This window comes from Schistocerca nitens, chromosome 5 (genome assembly GCF_023898315.1).
Source record: "Schistocerca nitens isolate TAMUIC-IGC-003100 chromosome 5, iqSchNite1.1, whole genome shotgun sequence".
Classification (NCBI taxonomy): Eukaryota; Metazoa; Arthropoda; class Insecta; order Orthoptera; family Acrididae; genus Schistocerca; species Schistocerca nitens.
The window spans coordinates 129043490-129068256 of record NC_064618.1 but is presented as its reverse complement, the minus strand read 5'-3'; the positions used below and the strand labels follow the sequence as shown (position 1 = coordinate 129068256).

At 41.7% G+C, this 24767-nt stretch overlaps 1 protein-coding gene across 1 annotated transcript; it reads right to left on the bottom strand.

Moving 5' to 3' along the window:
• Positions 1-18510: 18510 nt before the first annotated feature.
• Positions 18511-19154, bottom strand: LOC126260305 (uncharacterized). The gene is made up of 4 exons (XM_049957629.1): positions 19139-19154; positions 18995-19096; positions 18614-18864; positions 18511-18570 (listed from the first exon to the last, which is right to left on the bottom strand). The coding sequence occupies exons 1-4, from the start codon at positions 19152-19154 to the stop codon at positions 18511-18513; spliced, it is 429 nt and encodes a 142-aa protein (XP_049813586.1).
• Between the last annotated feature and the right edge of the window lie 5613 nt (positions 19155-24767).

Here is a 24767-nt window from a genome sequence, read left to right as displayed (position 1 = left end):
AACTTTCTAAGGGAAGTATTTCTCTGGCTATGCACGTATGGAGAAGATTATACAAATTGCACAGAAGACCGAGTATTCAAAATTAGAATAAAAATACTTGCTGTTACTTAACCAATCCCCTAACACTATATTTGAAGTCGAATGAGTTCAAGGTATGTTTTGAAACAGAAAAATTCCAGTTTCAAAGTTTCGAAAAAATTACCAAAATTTTTTACACGACGGGATGTACACGATTATGTTCCATTACTGAAGCATAATTATTTTTTTTAATACCACGAATTCTCCCACATCGAAAGAAGTAGAATTAAAAGCTCTAGGTTGAGTTGGGTTGTTTGGGGAAGGAGACCAGACAGCGAGGTCATCGGTCTCGTCGGATTAGGGAAGGAAGTAGGCCGTGCCCTTTCAGAGGAACCATCCCGGCATTTGCCTGGAAATTATGCTTCTTTCGATGTACCACATATGTTACAACAGCTGAAATACGAACAATGCTAGAAACCTGATGTACGTGGCTCGAATAAAATAATTACGCGAGTGTCGAAGAAAGTTCAAAAGTGCATGGCTCGAGAACTGTATGGTTCGAGAGCAGCGGTTTGAAATGTCATGTAGAGGAAGGTCTGCCGCATCGTTCGAGATTACATAGAGAAGTGTAAAGCGTCCAATATTGTAAATGGGGACACATAAATACCCCTAAGAGAAATTCGTCTCACGAAATATACGGATTTCGTCACGTTTCAAATCGAGAAAAGGCCGATATCAAGGATATTGTACTGGAGATAAACGAGCAATGTTTGCTATGTCGATTGTTGGCTATTACAACTCCCTATAACCTACAGTAAAGAAAATATGAGCGCTCGAGGCAGTCATGCCGATTTCGCGGCTTTCCTAAAATTGCAAAATATTCAAACGCTTATGGCCGGAGAAGTAAGCATCCTGTTTGAACACTGGCGTCCATTCATGTCCATTGTGCATTCCGACGGACTTGGACAGTTCCATCAGGACAATGTGACACCTCATACGCCCAGAATTGCAACAGAGTGGCTCCAGGAACACTCTTCTGAGTTTAAACACTTCCACTGGCCACAGAATTAGGGAAATCACGGGAAACCTAAATCAGGATGGCCGGACGCGGGATTGAACCATCGTCCTCCCGAATGCGAGTCCAGTGTCTAACCATTGCGCCACCTCGCTCGGTTTAAAAGCTCTGTCAATTAGTGCGAACCAGAGAGCTCTACGGCAAATACTTCTCCAGCTATGCTCGTCTGAAGATTGGAAAAATTCCATTTTCAAAACTTTCGAAAATATGACCAAAAGGTTTTCACAGGTCGAGATGTGCACCACTATTTTCCATTTTTGAAGCAAAATCATTTTTTTTCTCCAAAACTTCGACTTTCCCCACGTCGAAAGAAGCAGAATTAAAAACTCTGTCGACTAGTAGACACCAGAGCTCTCTACGCGACAATTATTTCGCCGTCTATGTGCGTTTCAAATATGTTACGATTTTCGTCAAGCTGCAAAGTGCGCATGGCTGCTTCGATGGCTCATATTTTCTTTACTGTAGGCTATAGAGAGTTATAATCGCCGCCAATCGACAGAGCAGATATCGTTGATTGTGTCCGATTCTTGGTTTGAAACGCACCGAAATCTGCACGTTTCGTGAGAGGAGTTTCTCCAAGTGTGTCCATTTATAATACTAAACGCTTTACACTTCTCCGTCAAATGCCGAACTATGCTGCAGGCCTTCCTCTACACGAAATATCAAACTACGGCTCTCTAGCCCATATACTTCCCGAGCAATGCACGTGTGAAATATCTTCGACACTCGAGTAATTATTTTAGGCGAGCCACGTGCGGCCAGTCTCTCCTATTGCTCTTATTTCCGCTATTGTATCATGTGTGGTACATCGAAAGAAGCATAATTTCCATATCTGTCGATTAGTACAAAGGAGAGCTTTCTAAGGGAATTTCTCCTCTGGCTATGCCCATTTGAAAAAAATTATACTAATTACACAGAGGGGCGAGTATTCATTATTTAAATAAAAATGCTTGCAGTTATACAGGGTCGTCCATTGATCGTGACCGGGCCAAATATCTCAAGAAAGAAGCATCAAACGAAAAAACTACAAAGAACGAAACTCGTCTAGCTTGAAGGGGGAAACCAGATGGCGCTATGGTTGGCCCCCTAGATGGCGCTGCCATGGGTCAAACGGATATCAACTGCGTTTTTCTTTAAATAGGAACCCCCATTTTTTATTACATATTCGTGTAGTACGTAAGGAAATATGAATGTTTTAGTTGGACCACTTTTTTCGCTTTGTGACAGATGACGCTGTAATAGTCACAAACATATGGCTCACAATTTTAGACGAACAGTTGGTAACAGGTAGGTTTTTTAAATTAAAATACAGAACGTAGGTACATTTGAACATTTTATTTCGGTTGTTCCAATGTGATACCTTTGTGAACTTATCATTTCTGTGAACGCATGCTGTTACAGCGTGATTACCTGTAAATACCACATCAATGCAATAAATGCTCAAAATGATGTCCGTCAACCTCAATGCATTTGGCAATACGTGTAACGACATTCCTCTCAATAGCGAGTCGTTCGCCTTCCGTAATGTTTGCACATGCATTAACAGTGCGCTGACGCTTGTTGTCAGACGTAGTCGGTGGATCACGACAGCAAATTTTTGTGTTAGCAGAAGAGCCAACACCGTGTTACGAGTGGAGGCCGAAATGCACGCGTTTTTAGATCACGCAGGCTGGCGTGAGGAGGGAAGAACTATACTGACAGGAGGTCTGGAACATGCAAGGAATGAGAATTCAGAAAGTGGATGTAATTAGTTTGATACTTAACTTTAATCCATTAATGATGAGCGTCGCTATTGACAGTACATGATTCATATCTGTTCAGAATAAAGTCTTGAAGATAGTACTTATAGTAACTGAATATGGCGCCTTGCTAGGTCGAAGCAAATAACGTAGCTGAAGGCTATACTAAACTGTCGTCTCTGCAATTGAGAGCGTCTGTAGACACTGAACCATCGCTAGCCAAGTCGGATGTACAACTGGGGCGAGTGCTAGGGAGTCTCTCTAGACTAGACCTGCCGTGTGGCGGCGCTTAGTCTGCAATCACTGATAGTGGCGACACGCGGGTCCGAAGTATTCTAACGGACCGCGGCCGATTTAAAGGCTACCACCTAGCAAGTGTGGTGTCTGGCGGTGACACCACACAAATATCCTTCAACTTTCCCCACAGAAAGAAATCCGGGGCCGTCAGATCCGGTGAACGTGCGGGCCATGGTATGGTGCTTCGACGACCATTCCACCCGTAATGAAATTTGCTATTCAATACCGCTTCAACCGCACGCGAGCTATGTGCCGGACATCCATCATGTTGGAAGTACATCGCCATTCCGTCATGCAGCGAAACATCTTGTAGTAACATCGGTAGAACATTACGTAGGAAATCAGCATACATTGCACCATTTAGACTGCCATCGATAAAATGGGTGCCATTTATCCTTCCTACCATAATGCCGCACCATACAATAACCCGCCAAGGTCGCTGATGTTCCACTTGTCGCAGCCATCGTGGATTTTCCGTTGCCCAATAGTGCATATTATGCCGGTTTACGTTACTGCTGTTGGTGAATGACGCTTCGTTGCTAAATAGAACACGTGCAAAAAAATCTGTCACCATCCCGTAATTTCTCTTGTGCCCAGTGGCAGAACTGTACACGGCGTTCAAAGTCGTCGCCTGGTGCAATCGATGTTGGTGTAGCATTCTCAACACCGACGTTTTTGAGATTCCCGATTCTTGCGCAATTTGTCTGCTACTGATGTGCGGATTAGCTGCGACAGCAGCTAAAACACCAACGTTGGCATCATCATTTGTTGCAGGACGTGGTTGACGTTTCACATGTGGCTGAACACTTCCTGTTTCCTTAAATAACGTAACTATCCGGCGAACGGTCCGGACACTTGGATGATATCGTCCAGGATACCGAACAGTATACACAGCACACGCCCGTTGGGCATTTTGATCACAATAGCCATACATCAACACGATATCGACCTTTTCCGCAATCGATAAACGGTCCATTTTTAACACGGGTAATGTATTACGAAGCAAATACCGTCCGCACTGGCGGAATGTTACGTGATACCACATACTTATACGTTTGTGACTATTACAGCGCCATTATCACAAAGCAAAACATGTGATCCAACTAAAACATTCATATTTCTTTACGTACTACACGAATATGCAATAAAAAAATGGGGGTTCCTATTTAAAAAAACGCAGATGATATCCGTTTGACCTATGGCAGCGCCATCTAGCGGGTCAACCATAGCGGCATCCGGTTTCCCCCTTCAAGTATTCGTTCTTCGTAGTTTTTTCGTTTGATGCTTATTTCGTGAGATATTTGGCCTGGTCACTATCAATGGATCATCCTGAATAATCTATCCTATTGTACTCTATTTCCAGTCGAATGTGTTCAAACTATGTTTTGCAATAGAAATATTTCAATTTCAAAACTTTCGAAAAAAATGACCAAAAGTTTTTATTTGTCAGGACGTGCACGATTATATTCCATTTTTGGGGCATATTTACTTTTTTCCTCGCGTCCAGAGAAGTTGAATTGGAAACGCTGTTGGCTAGCGCAATCCAGAGGTCTCTACGAGAAATATTTCACCTTATATGCGCATTTAAAAACATTACTATGTTTGCCAAGCCGCGAAGTGCCAATGCCTGCTCCGAGCACTCATATTTTCGGTATTGTAGGCTTAAGAGAGTTGTAACCGCCACCAGTCGATGGAGCAGACATTGCTCGTTCATCTCGAGTACAATATCTTTGATTTTGACCAATTCCCAAAATTGAAAAGCGACGAATTTCTCGTAGGAGTATTTAACTCTTCCCATTTACAATACTGAGCGCTTTACACATCTCTGCGTAACCTGGATCTGTCTCTGCACAACATTTGAAACGAAAGCTCTTTATCCCAGAGCAATGCACCTCTAAACTTTCTTCGACACGCGCGTAAGTATTTTAGGCGAACCACGTAGACGCGGTTTGTCTCATTTCTCGTATTTCCATTATTGTCTGCTGTGTAGTACATTGAAAGAAACATAACTTCCAGCTCTGTCGATTAGAACAAATAAGAGCATTCTAAAGGAATTATTTTTCTGGCTATGCGCATTCGAAGAAGATTGTAGAAATTGCACAGACGGCCCAAGTAATCAGAATTTAAATAAAAGTATTTGCAGTTATATAATCGATCCTGTAGTAGTCTATTTGACGTCGAATGGGTCGATGGATCTTTCGCAATAGAAAAATTCCAATTTCAAATTTTCTAAAAAATGACCAAGAAATTTTTGCACGATTATGATCCACTTCTGAGGCAAAATTATTATTATTATTATTATGATTTGAGAACCACGACTGTCCCCAAATTGAAAGGTTTAGAATTAAAAACTCTGTCGACTATTGCAAACGAGAGCTCTGTTCGACAAATATTTCTCTGTCTATGTGCGTTTGAAGATTTTTTGATTCTCGCCAAGCCACAAAGTGCGCATAGCCGCTTCGAGCGCTCATATTTTCATAACGGGGCAGACATTGCTCGTTTGTCTCGAGTACATCTTTGATTTCGGTCGATTCTCGATTTGAAACGCGACGAAGTCTGTCCGCTTCGAGACACGATGTGACAGAGCCTCCTCTAAAGGACATCTAAACCACAGCACTCTGACCCACATACTACTTGAGCAAAACACGTCTGAACTGGCTTCGACAATCGCGGATTTATTTTAGCGTGCCATATACACGCGATGGTCAGTGGCAGAAAACCAAAATGATCTGTACATACACTTGCAGATTAACAGAACTCTTTCTTTCTAAAAAGGAAAAAAAGACATAACTTATCGTTATGAAGTGGCGTGATGTGCTTCCTGTGCCTCCTGCGTGCAATTACTATACACATCATTGCTACTCGCAGAAGTCAGGCTAATTGTAAGTATCGTCTTCCAAGCACTCAGTATTATGCTGTCGAAGTCTGTAACAGAATTGAGCCCGACCAGTGATCGGTGGTTAAGTAAGCATTGACAGGGGGCCCTGAACTCTGTGTTCCTGAAGGTGTGGCCCTGCCTGCTCTTTCCATTGGCACTGCGCTGGGTGGTGTGCAGTAGATGCTTTACAACTGCACATTCCTCCTTCCCAAAACGCCTCACTGTTGTCGTGTAGGGAGCCATCTTACGACAAGCGGGGTGGTGAGTAGGGGAGGAGTAGGTAGGAAGCTGGGTGGCGTGAGAAGCCGGGAGCCCCAGTTGCGTCATCCTGTATTCTGAGGCGATTGTCGGTTGGATAACCCCCAAAAAGGTTGAGAAATTGCAGGGCACTCTCACTTCTGATTCGGTGTAGGGAATACGATCTATGGCGATTTGATTTCATACATTGTGATGAAATGCTGGGCCACAGTTTATGGTCTTGTTTGCGCGCTCTAGGAAAAGAAAGACGGTAAGCTTTACCTGCGTTCAAAGGAACAGGGTGCCGACTTAAACGATTGCAGTAAAAGCACTGTGTTGGTGGGCCAACAAAGCGCGTTTTTTCTGGGGAACGATGAGGAGACATTTCCAGACGGCCGTGTGCAGCGGTCGCGTTGTGCAAAACACATTAGTTTGGCGCCAGAGAGGGGGCAGACTTCCAGGTATACAGCCTAGCGCCGAAAAGTCGTTGACAGCGCATTTATACCTTGTTAGCGAGCAAGCTGCCACAATAAATGTAAACGTTCTGCAGATGTCCGTGGGACAGGGAAACTGGCGCCCACACGTCCAGACTCTGTTTCAAAACATGTTTTGTCAACGCAAGTTTATGGCCGTTCTTTGCAAACTTTGAAATGGACGCAACAGGGGAGATAAAAAGTTGTTTATGGAGGGCTGTGCTTCCACACTGTATTGTGTTAGCAAAAGACACGGCAAACGTGTGGGAAAGAGGCCGCGAAGCTGAATTTTTTCCGTTTTCTGCCAATTAACTTGAATGTCACTGATTGGTCAAATCGGTTTGCAGTGCAAAGACCATTCTCTGAGCTTAGAATGCCGGGCTCCAGCTCATGATTGGTTTATGTGAAAGCGGGGGAAGTCAAAAAGAGAAATGTGCTTTTGGAACCGAGCTGAGGAGGAAACACAGAGAAAGGGAGGTTAGCACTCAGGTACAAGTCTCTTGTATGGCGCTTCGCTAGTCAAGAAGTTCAGGTCTCTACATAAATGGTGAGCCTTGTGTCCTTTCCTAGTGTGCTACTTAGAGCCTGTGCCAGTCACCTTCTGAACCATCAGAGGTACTGCGTATGTCATCACGGTCACAACGAGTGGCGCTTGCATGTACTTATTTGTCTTGAGTCGGCCGCCTAAAACATTTGACGTATTCCGACACGCACAGTTGTGGCACGGAGTCAAATTGGTTTGGTAGACCAGCAAACGGGTCCACTTGCACACTGGAATCCATCAGGGTTTCAGAGGCTCATAGGGAAGAACCTGTGTTCTGAATTAACCGAATGCTAAACCAAGTACTTGCATTTTTCAGGAACGCGCATTTAATAACAAATTGCCGCCGTCCATGACTTCAGTCACCGAACGTATCGTGGTGGGCCGCCTTGCCCAGCAGGACGGTAAAGTATTTGCTGCTGCAACGTAGCACTATAATATATATTTCTCAGCACCCTGTTCTTTCTAACCATATTTTTCTTTCTTTTTTTGTATGGTAGAATATAGATGCTTGGTGGTGGCGTAGTTTGATGCCATTGCCTGGAGTCACGTGTATGAAGTCAGATAGAGTGAGTAGGGTACTGGTTAGTGTCGTGTGTTGATCCCCAACAGATCACTTTGTCCACCATAGATCCCATGTTGGTAAGGCGTCTGTTAAATTAAAAAAATTGTATGATGTTTCTTTAATAATTTTGTTGTCATGTTTAAGATCAATAAATCGATTGTGAATTGGACTACAACTACTCCCTGAGTTCTGATTAACACTTCCTTCGCATTTTTATGGCAGTCTAAATCAGAAACATGTTGTTGTTGTTGTGGTCTTCAGTCCTGAGACTGGTTTGATGCAGTTCTCCATACTACTCTATCCTGTGCAAGGTTCTTCATCTCCCAGTACCTACTGCAACCTACATCCTTCTGAATCTGCTTAGTGTATTCATCTCTTGGTCTCCCTCTACGATTTTTACCCTCCACGCTGCCCTCCAATGCTAAATTTGTGATCCCTTGATGCCTCAGAACATGTCCTACCAACCGGTCCCTTCTTCTCGTCAAGTTGTGCCACAAACTCCTCTTCTGCCCAACTCTATTCAATACCTCCTCATTAGTTATGTGATCTACCCATCTAATCTTCATCATTCTTCTGTAGCACCACATTTCGAAAGCTTCTATTCTCCTCCTGTCCGAACTATTTATCGTCCATGTTTCACTTCCATACATGGCTACACTCCATACAAATACTTTCAGAAACGACTTCCTGACACTTAAATCTATACTCGATGTTAACAAATTTTTCTTCTTCAGAAACGAATTCCTTGCCATTGCCAGATGGTAGAGTTTTGTCATGACTGGCTCTCCCAAGGCCATCAGTAGTTCTCATGGAATGTTGTGTACTTCCGGGGCCTCGTTTCGACTCAGGTCTTTCAGTGCTCTGTCAAACTCTTTGCGCAGTATTGTATCTCCCATTTCGTCTTCATCTACATCCTCTTCCATTTCCATAATATTGTCCTCAAGTACATTGCCCTTGTATAAACCCTCTATATACTCCTTCCACCTTTCTGCCTTCCCTTCTTTGCTTAGAACTGGGTTACCATCTGAGCTCTTGATATTCATACAAGTGGTTCTCTTCTCTCCAAAGGTCACTTTAATTTTCCTTTAGGCAGTATCTATCTTACCCCTAGTGAGACAAGCCTCTACATCCTTACATTTGTCCTCTAGCCATCCCTGCTTAGCCATTTTGCACTTCCTGTCGATCTCATTTTTGAGACGTTTGTTTTCCTTTTTGCCTGCTTCATTTACTGCATTTTTATATTTTCTCCTTTCATCAATTAAATTCAATATTTCTTCTGTTACCCAAGGATTTCTATTAGCCCTCGTCTTTTTACCTACATGATCGTCTGCTGCCTTCACTACTTCAACCCTCAGAGCTACCCATTCTTCTTCTACTGTATTTCTTTCCCCCATTCCTATCAATTGTTCCCTTATGCTCTCCCTGAAACTCTCTACAACCTCTGGTTCTTTCAGTTTATCCAGGTCCCATCTCCTTAAATTCCCACCTTTTTGCAGTTTCTTCAGTTTCAATCTGCAGTTCATAACCAATAGATTGTGGTCAGAATCCACATCTGCCCCTGGAAATGTCTTACAATTTAAAACCTGGTTCCTAAATCTCTGTCTTACCATTATATAATCTATCTGATACCTTTTAGTATCTCCAGGATTCTTCCAGGTATACAACCTTCTTTTATGATTCTTGAACCAAGTGTTAGTTATGATTAAGTTATGCTCTGTGCAAAATTCTACAAGGTGGCTTCCTCTTTCATTTCTTCCCCCCAATCCATATTCACCTACTATGTTTCCTTCTCTCCCTTTTCCTACTGACGAATTCCAGTCACCCATGACTATTAAATTTTCGTCTCCCGTCACTACCTGAATAATTTCTTTTATCTCGTCATACATTTCATCTATTTCTTCATCATCTGCAGAGCTAGTTGGCATATAAACTTGTACTACTGTAGTGGGCGTGGGCTTCGTGTCCAACTTGGCCACAATAATGCGTTCACTATGCTGTTTGTAGTAGCTAACCCGGACTCCTATTTTTTTTATTCATTATTAAACCTACTCCTGCATTACCCCTTTTTGATTTTGTATTTATAACCCTGTAATCACCAGACCAAAAGTCTTGTTCGTCCTGCCACCGAACTTCACTAATTCCCACTATATCTAACTTTAACCTATCCATTTCCCTTTTTAAATTTTCTAACCTACCTGCCCGATTAAGGGATCTGACATTCCACGCTCCTATCAGAAACATAAGGAGTAGCTTTTTCGCTTGGTGTCCACTGCCTGGATCTTTTACCTCACTGTGAAAAGAATAGAACCATTAGGCGCAAATCGATACTTAAGAAGCGTGGGAGGCGCCAAGCGCTACAGTGGGTGCAGCAACTGGAGCAGCGTGCAGTGGCGCCGGCCGTGTAGAAGCTCCGCCGACAACGGACTGTCGTGGGGCTGAGAGTGGTGCGTCGTGAGGAAGAGTAATACGCGCAAATTGTTCAGCTGCTCTGTTCGACTGAGGATGAAACAGAGCACAGGCTGTACAAAACTGTTCACAGTCCTGAGCCATAAACTGTGGTCCGTTGCCTGTAACCAACACTTCCTGTAAACCTTCCAAGCAAAAAATAGATAACAATGCCTGAATGGTATTATGCGACGTAGTCGAGTTCATGGGCACTGCAATCTGATATTTGCTAATAGAGTGCACAAAAATAAAGAATGAGTGTTCCGAAAGGGACCAGCAAAGTTAATATCCAGTCGTTGCCAAGGTGATTGAGAGTTTGACAGTGGAGTAGAAAATTCTGTAGAATTTCAGTGTCCTGTGCATTGATCTGACAAGATGATGCAGTAGCATCGATTCAGAATCAGGACGAACAGGAAGGAGAGAAACGGCGTCAGCATATTTATGCTTTGACGTGGTCTGGTAGAATATTTCGTACTGGTGACAGTAACAAAGCCCAACGTTGCAGCTGCTGAGCCGTGCGCGGCGGAACAGGTCTGGACGGATGAAAAGGTCCGTCACTAGGTAAAACTTCCCATGAAATAGATAATGGAGAAACTTTATCACGCCATAGATACTAGCGAGCGCTTCCTTCTCGATTTTGAAATAGTTACATTGAGTCTTGGTCAATAACTAGGAAGCAAAAGCAATCGGGCTCCTGTGAACCAAATCTGTGCGAGACCACAGCCCTGATTGCCTATGAAGCAGCGTCGACTGCCAAACCCACCTACTTAGCGGAATTGAAATGAACAAGGCATTGGGCACTCAAAAAGGCCTTTTTAGGTTTCTGGAATGCATTTTGACGCTCTTTTGTCCAAATAAAAGGCTCATTCTTCCGACACAACGATGCGACGGAGCCGCGATTTGGCCTACGCTGTATATAAGCTGGATATAATACGCCATCCTCCCGAGAACTGACTGCAGTTCCGTCACTTTCCATGGAACAGGGAAATACCGCGTGGCCAGCAAATGCGAGTGAAGGGGATAAACACCTCGGCTGTTAAGAACATGGCCTAACTACTGAATTTCAGCCTGAAAAAAGGCATATTTGTCTAGAACACACGTCAAACCTACAGCTGAAAGTACTTGAAAAATCATTCGAACATTAGTAATATGTTCTGCCAGTGTACATCCTGACACAACAATATCGTCCAAGTAATCTGAAAAGAATGTAACTTTTGCAGTGAGCTGTTCTAGGTTGCGTTGGAATATGGCAAGCGCGGAAGTGCTGCCAAAGGGTAAGTGCAAAAACTTGAAGAACTTTAAATGTGCGTTGACCACACCGGATTCACAAGGGTTTTAAGTCAACACAAAAATAAAGTTTTCCCGCAGGCTTTGGTAAGAATTATTATGGAAGAAGCCCCTTGACTACCCTGGATAGAAGCAAGAACACCATTGCCTTGCCATCACTTACAACCGTATTTTGAAGTACACGAGGAACGAAACGCGCCCGAAAAAACTTAGTTTGCGCCTGCTCCTTCGCTGTAACGTGCGCCGCAAAATTATTTGTTCTGCCAAGTACTTCAGAAAATATATCAGGAGACTCTTCAGTCAACTGAGTAACACTGTCTTTTAAAGTCGCACACAGTGTCCGTCAATGATTAAGTAAGTTCACAAACAGTTCGTTTGACTGTCGTTGCATACCACTTGGGCGAGGTGAAGGCACATCCTGAATTTGGTCATTACTAGTACCAGTAGCTTTTTCTTTATTACTCTAAGCACTACGGGACTTAACATCTGAGGTCATCAGTCCACTAGACTTAGAACTACTTATACCTAACTAACCTAAGGACGTTACACACATCCATGCCCGAGGCAGGATTCGAACCTGCGACCGTAGCAGCCGCATGGTTCCGGACTGAAGCGCCTAGAACCGCTCGGCCACAATGGCCAGTACCAGTATCCAGTTGAGAAAAAACTACATCCATTGTGTGATAAAGTGCTCCGCGCTTACGAGAGCGAACGAAGGTAGAGTTCTTTTTCTGTTTCAAGCACCTGGCTTTGCACAAGCAAAGAAAGTCGCGTTCTGCGAAGGGAAATTTTGTCTTATGCGTGGAACACCGAGGACGTGACTTCACAGCAGACACACGCATTGACACTTGTTTACTCTGTCCATGGCGCGGTGCCCTGTTTGTTCACGGTGGTCGGTCTCAAGGCTGTATCTACACTCCTGGAAATGGAAAAAAGAACACATTGACACCGGTGTGTCAGACCCACCATACATGCTCCGGACACTGCGAGAGGGCTGTACAAGCAATGATCACACGCACGGCACAGCGGACACACCAGGAACCGCGGTGTTGGCCGTCGAATGGCGCTAGCTGCGCAGCATTTGTGCACCGCCGCCGTCAGTGTCAGCCAGTTTGCCGTTGCATACGGAGCTCCATCGCAGTCTTTAACACTGGTAGCATGCCGCGACAGCGTGGACGTGAACCGTATGTGCAGTTGACGGACTTTGAGCGAGGGCGTATAGTGGGCATGCGGGAGGCCGGGTGGACGTACCGCCGAATTGCTCAACACGTGGGGCGTGAGGTCTCCACAGTACATCGATGTTGTCGCCAGTGGTCGGCGGAAGGTGCACGTGCCCGTCGACCTGGGACCGGACCGCAGCGACGCACGGATGCACGCCAAGACCGTAGGAGGATCCTACGCAGTGCCGTAGGGGACCGCACCGCCACTTCCCAGCAAATTAGGGACACTGTTGCTCCTGGGGTATCGACGAGGACCATTCGCAAACGTCTCCATGAAGCTGGGCTACGGTCCCGCACACCGTTAGGCCGTCTTCCGCTCACGCCCCAACATCGTGCAGCCCGCCTCCAGTGGTGTCGCGACAGGCGTGAATGGAGGGACGAATGGAGACGTGTCGTCTTCAGCGATGAGAGTCGCTTCTGCCTTGGTGCCAATGATGGTCGTATGCGTGTTTGGCGACGTGCAGGTGAGCGCCACAATCAGGACTGCATACGACCGAGGCACACAGGGCCAACACCCGGCATCATGGTGTGGGGAGCGATCTCCTACACTGGCCGTACACCACTGGTGATCGTCGAGGGGACACTGAATAGTGCACGGTACATCCAAACCGTCATCGAACCCATCGTTCTACCATTCCTAGACCGGCAAGGGAACTTGCTGTTCCAACAGGACAATGCACGTCCGCATGTATCCCGTGCCACCCAACGTGCTCTAGAAGGTGTAAGTCAACTACCCTGGCCAGCAAGATCTCCGGATCTGTCCCCCATTGAGCATGTTTGGGACTGGATGAAGCGTCGTCTCACGCGGTCTGCACGTCCAGCACGAACGCTGGTCCACCTGAGGCGCCAGGTGGAAATGGCATGGCAAGCCGTTCCACAGGACTACATCCAGCATCTCTACGATCGTCTCCATGGGAGAATAGCAGCCTGCATTGCTGCGAAAGGTGGATATACACTGTACTAGTGCCGACATTGTGCATGCTCTGTTGCCTGTGTCTGTGTGCCTGTGGTTCTGTCGGTGTGATCATGTGATGTATCTGACCCCAGGAATGTGTCAATAAAGTTTCCCCTTCCTGGGACAATGAATTCACGGTGTTCTTATTTCAATTTCCGGGAGTGTATTTGTCACTTTGTGTTACACTGCAACTGGCAGCTACCTCAAAGTTTTCCACGGCACTATCACACGAGTCCTGATATTCAATAGTTTGTAACACTTGTTTGAATTTAGGATTAGAATGTTTGCGAATTGGTTAACAAATCCTACAGTCAGTATATTGTACATAGCTGCATCACGAATCATTATGTCACTATAGTACCGTCCACAGTTACACTGATACGGCACTGTCGTGTCAAACCCTGAAGTTCAGTGACCCACTGATGGTATGTCTGCTCTGTCTTTTTCTGCAATCTAAAGGTCTTGTAACGAGCTGCAGCCACCCGTACCTGCTCCTCATAATACTTAGTGAGGGTGGAAACTACATGTTCAAAAACTAGCAACTCTGGTCTACCAGTCGGGCGTAACTTCTGAGCGAAACCGTAAACCCCCGTGCGGTCTGTTGACAATAAATAAGGAAGTTTCACGGTACCTTGCACTTGATGTGTAGCACAATGAGCCGGCCGATGTGGCCGAGCGGTTCTAGGCGCTTCAGTCTGGAAGCGCGCGACCGCTACGATCGCAGGTTCGAATCCTGCCTCGGACATGGATGTGTGTGATGTCCTTAGTTAGGTTTAAGTAGTTCTAAATTCTAGGGGGCTGATGACCTCAGATGTTAAGTCCCATAGTGCTCAGAGCCATTTGAACCATTTTTGTAGCACAGTCATTGTCGAACTGAGCGAACCGTCCATTCTATTCCTCTTGTTGTTCATTGAAAGCTCGAAACTGTGGAATGCACGCACATGGTGCCATGGATGTGGCTGGCTGTTGAGGAGTTGATGCAGCAGCGGCTTGTGTATTAATGAGCTGCTGCAAAAAAATGGTTCAAATGGCTCTGAGCACTATGGGACTTAAATTCTGATGTCATCAGTCCCCTAGAACTTAGAACTACTTAAACCTAACTAACCTAAGGACATCACACACATCCATGACCGAGGCAGGATTTGAACCTGCGACCGCAGCAATCGTGCGATTCCAGACTGTAGCGCCTAGAACCGCTCGGCCACTTCGGCCGGCGAGCAGCTGCACTGATGTCATCAACTCCGACGTTTGGTGGTTCTGAAACTGAAAGAGAACAGTAGCCAGAGACGAGGCCCAGATAGTGCAGGAGGCAGGACAGAGGCCATTTTAACGAGAGGAGCGTTACAACAAATTATGTGAGGAATTAAAAAACACATTTAGCGGAAGCGTTGCGGCTAGTCTGCCAGGAAGAACACAATTAGCAGCAATGCTCCTCTGAAAGAAAAGGGAGGAATATTAGTGACGTGCTGTAACAGAGCCGTGAGGAGAGAAGGTAGCATTGGTTCTGTAATCCGTGGCGCCAGACGTAGTGTAAGCTGCTGTGGGAGACAGCGCCGACACAAGCAAGGACGGAGAGAAGGAGAGAAGCAGCGATGGCTGGTGCGGGAATCCAAAATTATATGCACATTAATAGAACTCTTTATTTCTAAAAAGGAGGGAAACGTAATTTCTTGTCATGAAGTGGCTTGGCGTGCTCCCCGTGTGTCCTATACGCACACTACTACCACTCTAAGAATGCAGGCTAAGTATCAACTTCCTATTACTCAGTAGCGATGCTTTCGAAGTCTGTGGCCGAACTGGGCCTGAACAGCGATAGGCGGCTGGTTAAATCAGCACTGACAGTGGGCGCTGAAATTCGTCTTTCTGGAGGTGTGGCACTGCCCGCTCTTTCCACTGACGCATGGGTCAGCACCTTCTTTATGCCGTTTCATGGTGCAGGGCTTTCGGTATGCAGTCGATGCTTCAGGACTGCACAGAGATTACACACAACAGACGAATTAGCGGTATTGTTAAACTGTGTGTTGCGCATGAAGGGCGACTGCACTAGCTGTTTGTGACTGTGTGGTGTGGATTCACAAGCACCTTTCTTCTCGGCTTGTTCTTCTTTGAAGATATTACACCTAAAGAGTCTGTCAACTCTACCGTGATGTTTGCATGTTAGCGAGACCTCTTTGTCCAGCTTGTGGTTCGTGCTTTGGAAGAGAAAGCTGTATGGATACTACTTTTTTCATGTAAGATGAGGCAACATGTCATCTTGCTCACCCAGTGAAAGATCTGCTTAATTCAAACTTCCACGAGCCTGTTATCTCCAGAGGTTTTCCAGATGCATGGTCAGCAAGATCACCTGCTCCAAATCAATGTGACATTTGGCTCTGAGGACATGTTCCGTCTCTATTCGATCAGAAGGCTGGTATACAGGAACACTTTGCTCACATTCCACCAGAACTTCTGTGAGCAACTGTTGATCACATCATTTCATGGTTGCACCATCTCGTTGATGTCTCCAGTGCTTATATTGAACAAATTGTATAAGCAGCAATTTATAATAAAAATCAGCATTATGTTTTTCTCACTTATTTACCTTATCTACCCTTGTCCTGTTACAACCCATTACATAAGGAAACATTTCTATACATCTTTCTTGTATTCACAAAACCAGATTTGCATCTGTTGGCCAAAATTGCAAGTAATTTTTTATTCAGTGTAAATCAGTTCCGCATTAATGCATTAGAATATCTACTAAGTTTCACTGCCATACAATAGTTACAGCTGACAGAGAGCTCTATGAGTAGCTACACTTTAGTTATAACAACCTGATGTAATTAAACTACAGTTAAAAAGTATGCTTACAGAATTCTTTCAGAGTATAATAACAATTCTGAATTAATAAACCCTTACACATTTCCTATATTCATGCAGCTCCAGACTGTAAACTGAGTGTGGTAGTTTATTAAATGAACTAATGGATGTGAGTTTGAAGCTTTTAGAGTTTTGGAACAAAAGCAGAAATCTTTCTTTCTGTTATTACAGTATTGCTTATTATAGCTGTGTACATCAGAACTGAGATTAAAACTACACAACTTTTCTTAATAGTTTGAAAGACATTGAAAATGTATATACATGGTAAGGTTATAATACTAAGGCTAATTAATAAATCTTTCCAATGAGTCCTAGCTGGGACATTGCAGATGAGAATAGGTATATCAGTGAGAATAGATGTAAGCATTATAGACAGGAAGCAAAATTTTCTTACCTACTGTTGCCTGAAACTTTCTTATCATAAAGATTCATTCACGATTTTTCTAATGGTAAATAACTGATAAGTGCCTTTCAGCTTAAAATATTTTCCAAAACAATTGCCAGAAACTTTGCAGGTATCTTCTCTTAGATAGTTCTGTCATTGTAGGAAATACTTAATTCCCAAGTTTTTCTTGTGTTCATAGATATGTTATTAGTACTGCTCTAATAAAAAAATATATCTACATTGACTGAGGTAGAGATGGCATCTATGTTGTCATTAAGAGGACTTGAAATACTTAACTGATATTGTCTCCATATAAACAACAGCTAGGCGTATCGTCTATTACGAGATACATTGCTTGATGAGTCATTCATATACAGGGTGGTTCTTACTAACATTTAAAAATCCTTGAAGTGACCTAGACAAAACTGAGACAAGTAATTTAATACCATAAAACACACGGGGTTGCAAATGTTGGGAAATACCCCAAAATTGGAAGAAAGATGTTGAACATGTGATGTCTCCAGATGACATAGCTCACCACATGTGCAGCTATGCAGCGACTGGGCATGTATATCCTACCTTCACCCTTAGGTGGCTGTACTACACATAGCTCTGCTAGGCTACTCATCTCTTTGAACACTATTTGTAAGTGTGCTCTATTGTAAATGTAGAAGCTACAAAATTTTTGTCCTCACTCTAACCAAGCAAAAGCTGTTATTATTTTGAGTTTCTTTCCTTATTTCCTACTTTTTTTTATTTAGAGACTTAATTTAGTAAAGAACACATAGGTCATTTACTCCTAGCGATGCAGTTTAGAATGTACTTATTTACTTTTGACACAATGTGGCAGGTTTTTCTTGTAGTGTACTTTGCAATCAACCATCAGATACTGCAAGACTGGTAAATAAAGTAATAAGTATTACCCCCACTTATGCACATAACCATCTCATGGAATGAAAAAGAACTGTCTGCCAGGTGCAAGACTCGAAATCTGAGCTCCCTGCGCTAAAGTCACGCATGTAGGCCCAGAACCACACCAATGTGAATACCTGACTTGGGTTGGCCTGATCAGGTGCGACAGACAAGTAGGCTCCACTACTGCATGTGCACTGAGATACATTATTTGGTAATGTCCCATGAACAATATTTGTCATACACTTTTGGGGTATTTCTTGAGATTAGTGAACCCATTGTCTTATATTACATGACTTGTCTTAGCATCATCTATGTTGCTTTGGGGATTTTTAAACATAATGAGAATCACCCTGAATATAACAACAAAAGTGGACTCAAGATTGATCATTGAGGAACATCTTAGTTAACAGGGATGAAAATATAGTACTGATTGTTATAGTAAATAGTTTGATTTCTTTTAGACAAGTATGACTGAATAATTTCAACAGCAGGCACAGAAAAACCTACTGTTTTTAGTTTGAGTGGTAGAGTACTGTGGCACCCTGTGTCAAAGGATTTTGATAAATCAAAAAACTTTGTACTCCCTCTACTTCAAGATAATTAATTATGTAGCTCATAACATCACATGTTGATAATTTTTTCCATACTGAAATTTGTTATTTTAAAATGTCTGATTAGATTCTAGGAAATTAATTATTTGAATAAAAATTAGTTTTTCAATAACCTTAGACAAAATTGCTACAAGGAAAACTGGCCTATAGTTGTTAATCAAGTTATTGACATCTTGTTTTTGAATTTGGATTATTTTAGCTACTTTCAATTTTGCAGGGAAACAGCCTCCATCAGAGCAATAATTTATGATATGACAAAGAACCTTGGATTTATTACAATAACTAAGTTTCTCTATTTTAGAATTAATATTGTAAATATCTAGTGTATCACTATTGCCAACAGAAAGAATGGCAGAGTACACATCTTCCACACAAACATGTTTAAAATACAACACATTTAAGACAGTATTTTGGTTCTTACAGGCAGTATATAAATAGTGTATTGATTTGTATTTGATGAGAGGTGTATTATTAATTGCAGTACAATACAGTACAGTCTACAATATAATTATTAAAACTGTTGGAACTGATCTTGGATCTGGACACACATTCTTTGCTGCCTGATACACTGTTCTCATTAATAATTTCGCATATTTCTTTCAGTTTTTTATCAGCAATTTACAATTATATTAATTTACCTTTTCTGATACCCATTTTGTATTCACATTTTAGTTCTTTATCTCTTCCTCTGCTCAGCAGACAAGATGAGTTCTTTGCAAGGGAGTAGAAATTATTGCACTGATCTTTAAGTATTTGTAGTTCACGTTTGTAATCAATACCCTATTCATTTTACTAGTTTTGTTCTTTAGTAGGAAACCAATGTTACCTACCCACAATGATAATCTAAAAAGGTTGCTGAATTGCTTTTCTACACCTTTATTACCATAAACACATAACCAATCAGTTTCCCCAAGGCAACTCAGAAAACATAATATGATTATAGTCAATAACAATCATAAAGGTTTGCAGTTTTCACAGATAGCTATGTCCATATTTAAATGACTAATAATTCCATGATGATCAGAAAAAAGTGTGTCAACAACTCTTGTATAACATTTTGAAATGTGAAAAACTATAACAGTATTGTCTACACAAATAGAATGAAGAAAGAACGTTTTGCAGTTATGTTTCGTAAACAATCTGAATACACAACCATTTCTGCTGAAATAACCTCAAATATATCTGCTGCTAAGCAATGTCATGTTTCTGTTACCACAGCTACAGAATTTTAGCAGTTCAGGTTTTCATATAGTAAAAACAATGCAAAATAGTCAATACTGAAAAAACTGGTCTCACACAACTTATAACTAGATGCGATATGACAACTTGTTTTTACTCTCACTGATGTTAGTAGTACAGATTCTAATGTACTTACAATGAAAGTACTTTTATAGCATAAAATATTATTCTATCCTCTCCCTTTCCAGGTCATGTCTTCAGCAAACAGCCCAACAGTGATTCAACAACCTTACTTTATTGAATGGAAGTTTAAAATAACAGTCTAATTAATTCTGAAAAGAAACCAAATTGTCTTTCCACTAGTAACATTTACATTGTTTTTATTGTTATGGGTAGGTTTTTGTATAAAAAACTCGTAGAGCAGAAGAGGTTTTCTTCAAATTGGCCTCAATCACATCAGTATTTGTTATGTTACACTATCCCCTACAAAAACGAAGAGCCAAGGTGGTAAAATCTGGATTTAATCTATGGTACATACAATACTACTCATTTTACGTCACATACTGCGCTCATTCTGTACTGCAGCTCAATGAATTTCTGAAAACTGTACAGTGACAAAATATGTTTACAACTTAAGCACAAGGCGCTATATACAACGTGCATTTTTATTGTAAGAAATTACTTGAAAACCTATTGTGCTTTTTCATAGCTTACAAGAAATAGGTGCCATAATGTTTACAATATTCACATTTCAGACATTTTTCAGAGACTGTTAAAAACATGAACTCCTACGATGTGCTACATTAAAACATTTATGAAGTAACTTGCCAGTGGATTATATGTTAACAGTTATTGGAATACTGAGTAGCAGAAATGTTGGTAAGATGCTCAACAGCACAACATTAGTAGCCAAAAAGCATTTAGTTAAGCCAGAAGATAACGGTTTAACTAGGTGCTTCACATTCTCTCCAAATCAATTACAGTTGGTCATATGTTACTGTTCCTCGAATATGCAGATAAGAAAAAATAAAACCAGACATTAATAAACAATGCTGTATTTTGAAAATACTGGCAACTGTTTCTTTATCTCCCAATATAATTATGAATAGCCACTACAAGATAAAAATTGGATCTCCATATGTAGAAGAACTGTAAAAATTGATAAAGAATGTCTATGCAAATTTATGACTAAGTATTTTCAGATTTTCCACTATTAGGTCATCCCTAGCTGCTTTCATTGACTAACCATTGCAAATACAGAAAGTAATACAATGAGTGTTACTCTCACTGAACCAATAAGTATCTCTGAGTGACCTCTGTGTTGCTAGAGAATGCAGGCCACTCTGAAAATACCAACTAATATAGAATAGCTTTTCCACAAACAACTAACCATTTCAGAATCTCTGCTGTAGTATATGGAATAAAAATAATCACGGCACTATACTTTCATGTGTCACACGGGTCTTTTTTGCTGTCGTTTTAGCTTACCTCGGAATGCATCAGAGATTTATTGTCTCAGATAAAGTACTGTATATTATGCGATATTTATACTCTATGTACAGCATGCCACTAGTTTGTGTCCTCTATTGCCTTTGATATCCACAATATTTCCTTGTTTCCGTTTTAGATCGTTGTATTTCTGTGCCAATGGTTCGACGATCTGGCATTGCATTACCCTGTTTTATTTCTTTTGTCACATTATTTAACTGTGTTAAGTGTACACAACCATTTCAAGCTTGGTAAACTGTTTCTCATTAATATTATAGTTAGATGAGACTACATCAAAGTTCTTGCTTTCTACGCTGTTCCTGCAGTCCATAACTACGTCTGCTTTTAACAGAGTCCTCACGAGAGTAATTCTGACGTTTCATACGCATCTCACTCACGATTATAATTGACGTTTTCTGTGACGAATGTGAAATGAAGAAATCTTAACTTTGGCTCGCTTAAACACTCCATATGTTCGATTTGCGTTACTCCTAATCTCTTGTCAACTGCGACTGCCTCTCTCATTAACGTAATTTGCTTCTCTGTTTTATCTCGTATCAGTTCTAATAACTTGATGTAATGTGCAGGGAAGGCATTAAAATCCACGGAGAAGAAATAAAAACTTTGAGGTTCGCCGATGACATTGTAATTCTGTCAGAGACAGCAAAGGAACTGGAAGAGCAGTTGAACAGAATAGATAGTGTCTTCAACGGAGGACATAAGATGAACATCAACAAAAGCTAAACAAAGTTAATGAAATGTAGTCGAATTACATCGGTTGATGCTGAGGGAATTAGATTAGGAAATGAGAAACTCAAAGTACTAAATAAGTTTTGCTATTTGGGGAACAAAATAACTGATGATGGAAGAAGTAGGGAGGATATAAGAAGTAGACTGGCAATGGCAAGGAAAGCGTTTCTGAAGAAGAGAAATTTATTAACATCGAGTATAGATTTAAGTGTCAGGAAGTCGTTTCTGGAAGTATTTGTATGGAGTGTAGCCATGTATGAAAGTGATACATGGACGATAAATAGTTTAGACAAGAAGAGGATAGAAGCTTTCGAAATGTGGTGCTACAGAATAATGCTGAAGATTAGATGGGTAGATCACGTAACTAAGGAGGAGGTATTGAATGGAATTGGGGAGAAGAGAAATTTGTGGCACAGCTTGACTAAAAGAAGGGATCAGTTGGAAGGACATGTGCTGAGGCATCAAGGGATCACTAATTTAGTATTGGAGGGCAGCATGGAGGGTAAAAATCGTAGAGGAAGAACAAGAGATGAATACACTACGCAGATTCAGAAGGTTGCAGTAGGTACTGGGAGATGAAGAAGCTTGCACAGGATAGAAGCATGGAGAGCTGCATGGAACCAGTCTCTGGACTGAAGACCACAACAACAACAAGGTGCAGGGCTCATTGGAAAATAATTTATGATATCTTTCGTGTCCATTGTACAGACTTCAGTCAGTAAATTAACATGTGATCAGTCGCACCTTTTTTTTTCAACCACACTCGGACCTGTTTCGTCTTTTTCGTTATGTACAGTTGCTTGTAAGTAATTGTGGCAGTTGTGTAAGAGCACAAGAACACATGAACATTCTAACTTCTTACACCTTGCGGATTTATTGGTTATTTTTCGTTGAATGCTGTTAAACGTAATGTAGATGCGGTAATATGAAATACACGGCACTAAATCTACCACACTATGCTACATTGCTGTTCTAAACTCAGTGAAACCTGGTATCAGGGTCGGGAGCACATCTTCAGTTGTGCATGTTTTAAGGACCTTTTACGCAAAATGTAAACTCCTTACAGCCAAAATACATACGGATTTGATAAATAATGTGGACGGTTCACGGCCTGCACAGCTAGCCCATACTACTAACATACAAGTTTACATCAATGCCACTAGGTGACACCACACTCCAGCAGATTTTTATACCCGTTCGCTTGCCGTAAATTCCACTAGACAGTATCACATTCCTCGGATATGCCAATTCACTCACTATATAGTAAAATTAGACCAGACGACAATATATATTATAGTTATACAAAAACGTATTTTGTATGAGATGCAGTATATTAAGTTTTGGATGTTATCAAACAGTAATCCGTTTGAGGCGCTGAGAACCATAAAGTACATCGTCAGAGATTGTGAGATTATTGTACTTATTCATGCTTCTGACATCTGTTGATCTTATGGTGGGTCCGGTTTATCTGTGTCGTAGGCCAACACTGTACATATATACAGACAGTCACGAAAAGCTGTCTCACTGGTTTCTCTGATATTCACTTAAATGTGGGGTCATAGATGGTGTGCTTTTGGCCATTATGGCTCTCAGGGCCTCATTTGTATTCTAGTCAAGTGGCCTTGTTGGTAGGTGGTACTTCTTGAATTTAATTGTTTCCGCAAATAGCGACTGTGTTTAGAGTGTTTAGAGTTGCATGTTACCATGCAGGAATCAGCTTTCCTATGCACTGTCAACATGAAATCTGTTGAATCTGTTTTAGGTAATAACAGAAAAGAAAACTACCAAGAAAAATTAGCTGTAAAGAAACTATTGGATATCCTCTGATGTAATTCCTGCTAGTTTCAGATCTGTTTTGATTTAGTCAACCCATTTCACTGTGTCTCATATAGATTTACTCCTATTTTCATAGAATTCAACTATTTGCTTTGTAAGTCTGTCCAGATTCATTCTTTTGATGTGTCCATAGAATCTTAATCTGAGTTTTCTAATGTGACTGTGAATATTAGCTTATTGTTTAATTTCCTGTTTGCCTCTGAGCCGATACTGTTCATCTACAAGTTTTGAACCTAAAATTTTTCTTATGGTCTTCCGTTCGTTTTTCTGAATGTTTTCTACATCTGATTTCCTGTTTAAAATTAGTGTCTCCGATCCATATAGGCATTCTGGTTTTATGATGGTATTGTAATGTCGTAGTTTTGTGTGCTTGGAGACACATTTTTACTGTAGATATTCTGAGTGAGTCGATAAGCAGTGCCCATCTTTTGGCATGTGACTTCGTTGGTTTTCGTTTCTATTCCATTTTCCCGAATCGTTTCACTGAGATATTTAAATTGTGGGACTCGTTTAGTTCTGAAATATTTTGTCTTCATGAAGTCCTACATTCTGTCTTTTCAAAAGATATTTGCAGGCCGACTTTTTCCGCAGTTTCTTTCAGGAGTTCAATCTGTTTTTTGGCTGTTGAAACATCGCGAGTTAAGATAGCTAGATCGTCTGCAAATGCTAAAGAATCTGCTGTTACTTTTCCTGTGCCAAGAGTAATTGGTTGGTCAATCTTGAAGACTGATTTCAGTTTGCGCCATTCTTGCTTCACATTTTCAAGGACGCAGTTGAACAGTAGTGGAGAGAGTCCATCTCCTTGTCTTACACCTGTTTTGATCAGAAAAGGTTCAGAGATTTCCCCCATAAATTAGACTTTAGTTTTTGTGTCTATCATTGTCTGCTGTATGATTGCAAGTGTTTTCAGATCTAAAACTGTTATTTTAATATTTGGAATAATGATTGACGATCAGCTGAATCGTAGGCTTTTTTAAAGTCAACAAATGTGCAAACTACATCTTTGCCACTTAT

Bases quoted from the DNA above. Each gene is read 5' to 3' on its own strand.
- LOC126260305 (XM_049957629.1), bottom strand. The intron at 18,865-18,994 runs GTACTGTATTGT...TTTGTGTGGAAG, and splicing joins TAATAATTATATTGTAGACT to ATGTGTACTCTGCCATTCTT. The intron at 18,571-18,613 runs GTTATTGAAAAA...TTAATTTCCTAG, and splicing joins TTGTAGCAATTTTGTCTAAG to AATCTAATCAGACATTTTAA.